Raw genomic sequence first — 10,037 nt, forward strand, 5'->3', positions numbered from 1 at the left:
CCCTTCGAGCTTGCTCCACCATTCATTATGATCATGGCTGATCATCCAACTCAGTAACCTGTTCCCACTTTCCCCCCATATCATTTGATCCCTTTAAATCCAAGAGCTATATCTAACTCCTTCTTGAAAACATACAATGTTTTGGCCTCAACTGCTTTCTGTGCTATCAAATTCCACAGGGTCACCACTCTCTGGGTGAAGTAATTTCTCCTCGTCTCAGTCCTGAAAGGTTTACCCTGTATCCTTAGACTATGACCCCTAGTTCTGGACTCCCCCACCATCGGGAACATCCTTCCTGCATCTACCCTGTCAAGTCCTGTTAGAATTATATAGGTTTCTACGAGATTCCCCCTCACTCTTCTGAACTCCAGCGAATATAATCCTAACCGACCCAATCTCTCCTCATATGTCAGTCCCGCCATCCCAGGAATCAGTCTGGTAAACCTTCGCTGCACTCCCTCTATAGCATGAACATCCTTCCTCAGATAAGGAGACCAAAACTGCACACAATATTCCAGGTATGGTTTTACCAAGGCCCTGCATAATTACAGCAAGACATCCCTGCTCCTGTACTCGAATCCTCTCGCTATGAAGGATAACATACCATTTGCCTTTTTTACCGCCTGTTGGACCTGCAGCGACTGGTGTACGAGAACACCCAGGTCTCGTTGCATATTCCCCTCTCTCAGTTTATAGCCGTTCAAATAATAATCTGCCTTCCTGTTTTTGTGAACAAAGTGGATAACCTCACATGTATCCACATTATACTGCATCTGCCAAGCATTTGCCCACTCACTCAACTTGTCCAAATCACCCTGAACATAAGAACTAGGAGCAGGAGTAGGCAATTCAGCCCCTCGAGCCTGCTCCGCCATTCAATACGATCATGGCTGATCTCATCTCGGTCTCAACTCCACTTTCCTGCCCATTCTCCATAACCCTTCAACCCATTTCTCATTAAAAATCTGCCTATCTCCTCAAATTTACCCAATGTCCCGGCATCGCCACACTCTGGGGTTGTGAATTCCACAGATTCACGACCCTTTGAGAGAAGTAATTTCTCCGCCTCTGTTTTAAATCTGCTACCCCTTATTCTAAAACTATGACCTCTCATTCTAGATTGCCCCACGAGAGGAAACATCCTCTCTACGTCTACTTTGTCAATCCCCTTTATCATCTTATATACCTCAATTAGATCTCCTCTCAATCTTCTAAACACTAGAGGGTAAAGGCCTAAACTGCTCAATCTCTCTTCATAAGACAAGCCCCCCAATCTCTGGAATCAATCTAGTGAACCTCCTCTGAACTGCCTCCAATGCAACGACATCCTTTCTCAAGTTAGGGGACCAAAACTGTAAGCAATAGTCCAGGTGCGGTCTCACTAATGCCTTGTACAGTTGCAGCAACACTTCCCTACTTTTATACTCTATCCCTTTAGCAATAAAAGGGAACTAGAAATCTTAGAGTCAATACTCGACTTATTCAACAGATGAAGAGAAGCAATTAGCAAAGCCAAAAAAAACGATGAACTACATTGTCAGACAGCAGAATGCAAGTCAGAGGAAGTAGTGGTCAAACTGCACAGTGATCTGATCATACCACACCTCGAGAACCGGGTCCAGTTTTGGTGACCAAGGAACGAAGGAGACATTCAAGACTGAAGACAGTGCAGAGAAGGGTCACGAGGCTGGGGCTGAATTTAACCAGCCCTCCGACGTTGGGGGTCGTGGCATGGGGGGCCCAGAATATTCTTCTGGCACAGGCCCACCACGCCTCCCAACACCGGGTATATCCTGCCCCATTTTAATGGCGGCAGGACCGTGGCGCTGCCCCCCACCTCCCCCCACTCAGCGGCGGCACCCCAATTACCATATGTAAAGCTACTTACCTTGCCAAATTATGCATCCCGCTGCCCCTCGCTCCATATTTCCACAATTTTCGCTGAACAGGCAGCTATCACGTGCCATCCCGTTCATGAATGAGAAAAGCCGATGGGACATCAGAAGTAGGACTACTCACTCACAGTGCAGGTAAGTCTGGATATACAGAGGTCTCAACTCTACATACTTGAAGGGTGATGGTATTAAAAGGGGCACGTCTGCATACTGGAACAGAGGTGGGAGGGAGGATGGTGTAAACCGTGGCGCAGAGTTAACTCCCCCTTGGCGCCTTTATTCCCTTCACCCACTTGATCCTGGCAGTCACGTGGGACTAAGTCCTCTTAATTCAGGCTCAGGCTGGGTGTTTGGGATATTGGGTTAAAGGAGAGCCACCCTCCACCTAATCCACCGGCTACAGTTAATGGCTTAGTACAAAGAGGAGGAAACTCAGTCCTTTCTTTAACTATCAATTTACTTTATTCACGTTGTTGTACAATGTAAGAATAAGGCTTATACACTTGGTTAGACAAAAGTTTGTCTGCAGGCTTTTAGGGAGCCACTGTGTTTCTGCCCTCCGTAAAGGCTGTCCGCCATTGATTGCCTCTGTTAGTGAAGGAGCAATGGCACTCAAGTTACCCTGTATGGAGAGTGCCAGAAATGGTAGGCGTGTAAAGATTATGTGGCTGGTGGGCCAATTGATGCAACTTGTACAATATGTTGTCATGCAGTGCCACTCTTAGTGGGAGCTAAGACAGGCAATGCCATGCCACGCTATATAGTTGATGCATGAAAACACCTGATGAACCAGTCAATATCAATCTCTGCCCTGTTAGGTACCTTCGAAGAAGTGAAGGAATCGAGTTTAATTGCAACTTTGTGATGGAGATGTTTCACCTTATATGCATTTTCCCGATTCTCGTGAGGATCCATATGCGCTGCAGGCAAAACCAACAGGCAGTTGCAGCCCACGTAGAGGCCCCCGGTCACGAGCAGCAGCATCCAAGTAGAGCTCGCCACTACAGATCGCCGTGCACTTACAGGTCCAGCATGACATACCTGTAGATGCCAGAGTGCCAGTGTCAGAGGCGACTGCGGATACTGAAAGAGGCTGTGACACATCTCTGTGCCCTGCTCAACGATGACCTGCAGCCCATGGACTTCAGGGAACATCCTTTGCCTGTGGCCCTCAAAGTGACAGCAGCTCTTAATTTCTGCACCTCTGCATCATTTCAGGGGCCCACCGGAGACCTTCGTAGGGTCACTCAGCAGTGCACCGCTGCATCAGGGAGGCCACCGATATCCTGTACCAGAGGGCCGGTGACTATGTCTGCTTCAGGACAGACCCTGAACCAGGCCCAGAGGGTCATCGGCACATTGTGGAACTCCCACAGATGTAAGGGGTCATTGATTGCACCCATGTGGCAATCAAGGCTCTTGCCGGGTGACCAGCTAAATACGTAAACCGTAAGGGCTTTCACTCAACTTGCAGCTCATATGTGATCATCGGAAACGCTTCATGCAAATTTGATCCCACTTTCCAGGCAGCTGCCATGATGTCTTCATCCTACACCAGTCCCAGCTGCCGTTGCTGTTCAATGAACTGGCTCAGATGGAGGGATGGCATCTTGGAGACAAAGGTTACCCCTTGCAGACATGGCTCCTGACACCAGTGAGATACCCCACCGCTGCTGCAGAGGAGAGATACAAAGTCAGCCACGGAGCTACAAGAGCCACCATTGAGCAGGCGATTGGCATGCTGAAAATGCGATTCTGCTGCTGGTTAGATCGGGTTGTGCCCTGCAGTACGAGCCGGAAAGGATAGCTCGCATCGTTGCTGTCTGCTGTGTTCTGCACAACTACACACTCAATGGTACACACTCAATGGTACACACTCAATGGTACACACTCAATGGTACACACTCAATGGGTGGGGGGGGGAGGCCTTTCAGGACGAGGAGAGATGTGAGCAGGACCCATCCTCGGATGATGAGGTCTTACAGCAGGAAATGTGCATGGGAGGACAGAGAGCATCCTGACGCCACATGCAGCGTGAGCAGAGAGCTCGGGAAGCACGACAGTGTCTCTTTGATGAGAGGTTCGCCATGCCATCACAATCACCATGGGCTCTGCAAGCACAAAGCACAGTCATTCACCTGTTGTGCAGCAGTCCGCATCTGCAACATCTTTGCATCCACCATTACTGGCAGAAGCATACTGAGCCATTGTCCACATTACTGCATCCGTGGAGACGCACATGAGTAATACTGGCATGGCAATGATGTTATTCCATACATTGGCAGTTGTGAAAGGCCAATGATGTAACGGGAGGAGACACGATCGGTACATGCTGGCACACTTCATTCACACGGTAAAAGCAATACACGTTAGTGAAGATGATTTTGATTTCAACCTTTCTACATTGTTGTATCGCCCGTGCAGACCCATTTGGGTCATGGTGTTTTTTGGAAACGTTTGCGGATGCTCCTTCATGGTACCACTTCTGTGTTAGAAGCCTGACTGGAGAAAGGCTGCAGATCGCATTGCCCTTTGGCTGTGGATGACTTTGGCGGTCATCCTCTGTGTGCACAAGACCTGGAGGGCCCTGACTGGCTGAGGGAATCCTACGTCACTGCACAAATCTCCTCTGACGTCATGGCTGCTGGAACTCTGCTTCTCTCTCCACAGATGCTGAGTTTCTCCAGCACTTTCCGCTTTAAGTAGGGCCCCAGCACCTGCTACACAGCTGAGCCAACATCCATCAAGGCCCCAGATGTCCCGCCTCCTGTCATGTAATATTTGGTTGGGTTGGGGTGGGGTGGGGGGGCGACATCACTGTGATGCTAATGAGCCCCTGCACAAAATAGAGTGGGGGCTCAGCAGCAGCCACTGCAAGTGGGCGAAACGAGATTTCAAAGTACGCCATCGCGAGTTGCGGCACGCTAGTAAAATTCAGCCCACAGTGTCAGATCTCTGAGCTTTGAGGAATGAATAGACTAGGCTTTTGAGCTTGGAAAGGAGGAGTCTAATGTTTGAACTGAGAGATACAGAGGTATACCTTAACCAGGATACTAATTTAAAATGCACAGAGGGAGTAGATCAAGAGGAAACATGTTCAGTCGAGTAAAAGGTAACTTCAGCACTGATAAGGGGATTCTTCTTCATGCAGTGAGGGATCAACACTTGGAATAGATTTCCAGGCAAAATGGTAGAGGTGAAAACTGTGGAATCATTCAATAAACAGCAATGGGTGGGGTATTGGATAATTAAGATAGGCCAAAGGGCCTTGCTCATCCATACATATTTTGTGATATATAAAGTAATCTTATTCTATTCAGTTAGCTAACCTCTCTCATTTAGAACACATTTCCTATTTCTCACCAAACGTTTCCTTGACATCTTTTAAAATTGGAGCAAGGGCATTTAGCAGTGAAACTAGGAAGCACTTTTTCCACACAGTATAGCAGAGTTAGTTTATAATTTCACCCATTTGTTGACGTATTATTTAAGCACAATTTGTTACCAATTATGTAATCAATCAGGATCACCTGCAACCAATATAGTGTGTATGTTGAGTGTAATCAGAATTTAAGACAGGATATAACACACTAGTTATAACGCAAAACATATCACCGTGACAAGTAGTGAATACTGATCCAGGTCGGGCAGGATGGCTGGCATATGTGAACAGCTCTTTCTTTCTTTATCATAGGAAATAGGAGCAGGAGTAGGCCATTCGGCCCATCGAGCCTGCTCCACCATTCAAACAGATCATGGCTGATCATCTACCTCTACGCCATTTTTCCCCACTATCTCCATCTCCCTTGATGACGTTAGTATTCAGAAATCTATCAAATTCTGTCTTGAACATGCTCAAGGATTGAGTTTCCACAGCCCTCTGGGGTAGAGAATTCCAAAGATTCACCACCTTCTAAGTAAAGAAATTCCTCTTCATCTCAGCCTTAAATGGTCTGCCCCTTATTCTGAGACTGTGTCCCCTTGTTCCAGACTCACCAGCCAGAGGAAACATCCTATCCACATCTGCCCTGTCATGTCCTATAAGAATTTTCTAAGTTTCAATAAGATCACCTCTCATTCTCTAAAACTCTAGAGAATAGAGGCCCAGTTTCTACAATCTCTCCTCATAAGACAATCCCGCCATCCCAGGGATTAGTCTGGTGAACTTCTGTTACATTACTTACATTCCCTCAATGGCAAGGAGACCAAAATTGTTATCAATAACCGAGGTGTGGTCTCACCAAGGCTTTATACAACTGAAGCAATACATCTTTACTCCTCTACTCAAATCCCTTTGCTATGAAGGCCAACATACCATTTGCCTTCTTAATTGCTTGCTGCACCTGCATACTAGCTTTCAGTAACTCATGAACAAGGACACCCAGGTCTCTTTGGACATCAACACTTCCCAACCTCTCACCATTTAAGAAATACTCTGCCTTTCTGTTTTTCTACCATAGTGAATCACTTCACACTTATTCACATTATATTCCATCTGCCACACTCTTGCCCATTTACTTAGCCTGTCCAACACTCCTTGACGCCGCCTTGCATCCTCCTCACAACTTACATTCCCTTCTAGTAATGTGTCATCCACAAATCATTTATATAGATTTTAAACAGCCGCAGCCCAAGCTCTCATCATATTGGTACTCCACCAGTAACAGCGTGCCATTTATTCCCACTCTCTACTTTGTCTGTTAACCAATTCTTAACCATTGCCCCAATCTAATGTGCTCTAATTTTGTTTACTAACCTCCTGTGTGGAATCTTATCAAAAGCCTTCTGAAAATCCAAATATACCCCATCCACTGGTTCACCTTTATCTATGCTGTAGAAATGTAGCAAGACCTGGACAATATCCAGGCTTGGGTTGATAAGTGGCAAGTAGCATTCACACCACACAAGTGCCAGGCAATGACCATCTCCAACAAGAGAGAATCTAACCATCTCCCCTTAGCATTATGATCACTGAATCCCGCACTAACATCCTGGGGGTTACCACTGAACAGAACCTGAACTGGAGTAGCTATATTAACACCATGGCTACAAGAGCAGGTCAGAGACCAGGAATCCTGCGGCGAGTAACTCACCTCCTGACTCTCCATCTACAAGGCACAAGTCAGGAGTGTGGCGGAATACTCTCCACTTGCCTGAATGGGTGCAGACAGCTCCAACAACACTCAAGAGGCTCGACACCACCCAGGGCAGAGCAGCCCACTTGATTAGCGCCCCATCCACAAACATTCACTCCCTTCACCACCGATACACAGTGGCAGCAGTGTGTACCATCTACAAGATACACTACAGCAATGCACCAAGACTCCTTCGATAGCACCTTCCAAACCGGCGACCTCTACCACCTAGAAGGACAAGGGCAACAGTTGCATGGGAACACCACCATCAGCAAGTTCCCCTCCAAGCCACACATCATCCCGACTTGTTACTATAGCACCGTTACTTCACTGTCACTGGGTCAAAATCTTGGAAATCCCTTCCTAACAGCACTATGGGTGTAGCTACCCCACATGGACTGCAGCGGTTCAAGGCAGCAGCTCACCGCCACCTTCTCAAGGGCAATTAGGGATAGGCAATAAATGCTGGCCTTGTCAGCGATGCCCATATCCCATGAACGAATAAAAATTGCTACCGGTAACATCCTCAAAAAGCTCCCAAACTGGCTTGTCAAACATGATTTCCCGTTGACAAATCCATGTTGACTCTGCCCGATCATATTATTTTCCAATGGCTACTGCAATGGCTTCCTTCAAAAACTTATCCTTTATACCCTTTCTCGGGGTGGACCTGGGTGTTATATTAACGGGACTTAATTGTCCTATAAAAGTTCTCCTTAATATGAAATGTCCAATGGAGCAGTAAGTGTTTTGTTTAAACCATGGAGTAAAAGCCTACCCTGCTGTTATACAACTTCCATGAACTGATATAGCCTTTGGACATACCTCCTTTCCTTGATCAACTAAGCCTTTACATCATTTTCCCTGGTCTCATCTTATGCTGTTTCCCACGATCAGTCCCACAACTCCCAACAGACATCCCATTTCCAGCCTGCAAACGATCTTTCGAGGTTTCATTGCTCGTATTTGCTGTTTTCAGTTATTTATGCCCAGAGTTATTCCTAAGCTTGTTGATGAGCTGTTCATAATGACTATCCGGTCCAGCCATTCTCCTTTCTTATCAGACTATGAACCACAAGGTGATTCACTAAAATAACTTCTATTCTACTTCAACGCACTAATTAACTTTCGCAATACAGCAAGCATCTTAATTAGGTTAACTGAAAATCCTAATACAGCTTTGAAGTATGGTTATTGGTTTTAAATATCTCTCCAGTTGCTGTCAGGATATTGCAGAGACCTGATCGGACCAAGACCCTTTTTTGGGCTAGCTATAGCTGTCATCACCTAAGAAAAATCATTCCACTGGCTTTGTTCCTAGAAAAATGAAACCTTAAGCAGTTTCCAGTAAAACAAAACTTGCAGCACCTATTCCTTTACCTATTTCAAGCTGATTAATATACATATTCTAAGCATAAGGAATCAGTGAATCTCTCCCCCAAATGGCTGTGAATGCTCAGACAATGGGAGCTTTTAAGACAGATTTTTGTTGTTAGGTAAGATTATTAAAGGATATGGAGCTAAGGCAGGTAAATGGAGCTGAGCTGCAGATCATCCATTATCTAACTGAATAGTAGAATGGGCTCGAGGAGAGGAATTGCTGACTCCTGTTCCGATACCCTAAGGTAGGTGGAGCTCAAGGAAGTAATGAGAGAGCCAAGGATGAGGAAAGAAGGAAAAAGAGGAGTGAGGGAACCAGTGACCATTTTTAGTCTATGCCTCAGCTCATACAACCAGACTTCTTAAATAAACAGATTATTTTTACAAAGCAGCAAGGAAAATAGACATTGACCAGAACAAACCAAAATGCCCATTTCCTGATCAAGCTATTGGATCATTGAGATGAAGAATCACATGGAATTGTTAACATGGATCTATACTTCAATCATAAGAATTCTGTTTTCACCATTGTAATGAGATTGTGCTGTAGTTGGCACTGTCATAGTAGAGTTTGAGGTGATTCTCAGTTCACCAGAATGGACTCCCAATCTCAAACTATCATGGAACAGGCCCAGATGAAGCTGATGCACACAACACTCTGTTACTCTTTCCAGTTCAAAATAATAATGACAGAAACAGAGCATCCTGTGAGCAGTAATTATAGTTGTACTGGCAGAGATTAGCACAGGTAAGGGAACCTGCCCAATCTCAACCTGCAGCTAATATGTGGCCTGCAAGGTGAAATCCTAAAGAGAAGGAATGAACAGGAAGATAGTAAGACAACTCACAGTCGATGCAGGGATTCACATATTGCATCCTCATTAGCAAATAAAAATCTCAACCGCAAGGTGTGAAATATTTAAATACTCACTCAGGGTTTTGTAGTCATCTTTAGCTTTATTTGCTCTGAGGAATGCCTGGATTTTAATTATTTGCTTTGTCTGAGAGAAGCGGAAATATAGTTTATTGGCAACATAGTTTTAAATTAAGGAACTCAAAAATACAACTACTTCAGATGCAAACTTAGCATTATTTATCAACTAAATATATTACACAGTTTCTGTTCAAATATTGCCATTATTGAGCATAGTGAGGAATTAAACTATTAACATTGGGATACATTTTAATACTTTGATTTCCCTTTCAAACCACTGTTCTCACTTCGGGATATTCAATCTCACTCTAACTGTCCTCCTGGAAAGATGAATTTACTTCCCTCACTTAGGGGGAAGAACTTGCCTTCACTTTGGATTCTTGTCTGAAAGTATATCCAAAATCAGGAATGTCATGTGAAGAATCATGGATGTGATGCTACATCCTCCCCATTCAGTAGCTTGGCACATACAGCTCAAACACACAGAACCACCTTTCATACTTTTGAAAGAAATTAAACTTCATTGCTACCCTATCTGATATATTAATTTAGAACACTGCAAATTTACTGAAATAAATCAGATGCAACTCAGAAAACCTTTTTTTTTTAAATTGAGCTATTACAAATTAATGTCATGTATCTTTATCACCCAGATTTAGCAAATCAAATTAAAAGCAAAATACTGTGGATGCT

The 10,037-nt window shown here is 44.9% G+C and overlaps 1 protein-coding gene across 3 annotated transcripts in view; it reads right to left on the reverse strand.

The window, feature by feature from the left end:
- iqgap2 (IQ motif containing GTPase activating protein 2) overlaps positions 1-10,037 on the reverse strand; it is a 416,923-nt gene that overhangs the window by 125,142 nt on the left and 281,744 nt on the right. For all 3 annotated transcript variants that reach the window (XM_068029497.1, XM_068029496.1, XM_068029498.1), the window contains one exon: positions 9,342-9,411. In XM_068029497.1, the coding sequence (XP_067885598.1) occupies positions 9,342-9,411 (70 nt within the window). The remainder of the gene's footprint in view (positions 1-9,341; positions 9,412-10,037) is intronic.

Source organism: Heterodontus francisci, chromosome 4, assembly GCF_036365525.1.
Source record: "Heterodontus francisci isolate sHetFra1 chromosome 4, sHetFra1.hap1, whole genome shotgun sequence".
NCBI lineage: Eukaryota > Metazoa > Chordata > Chondrichthyes > Heterodontiformes > Heterodontidae > Heterodontus > Heterodontus francisci.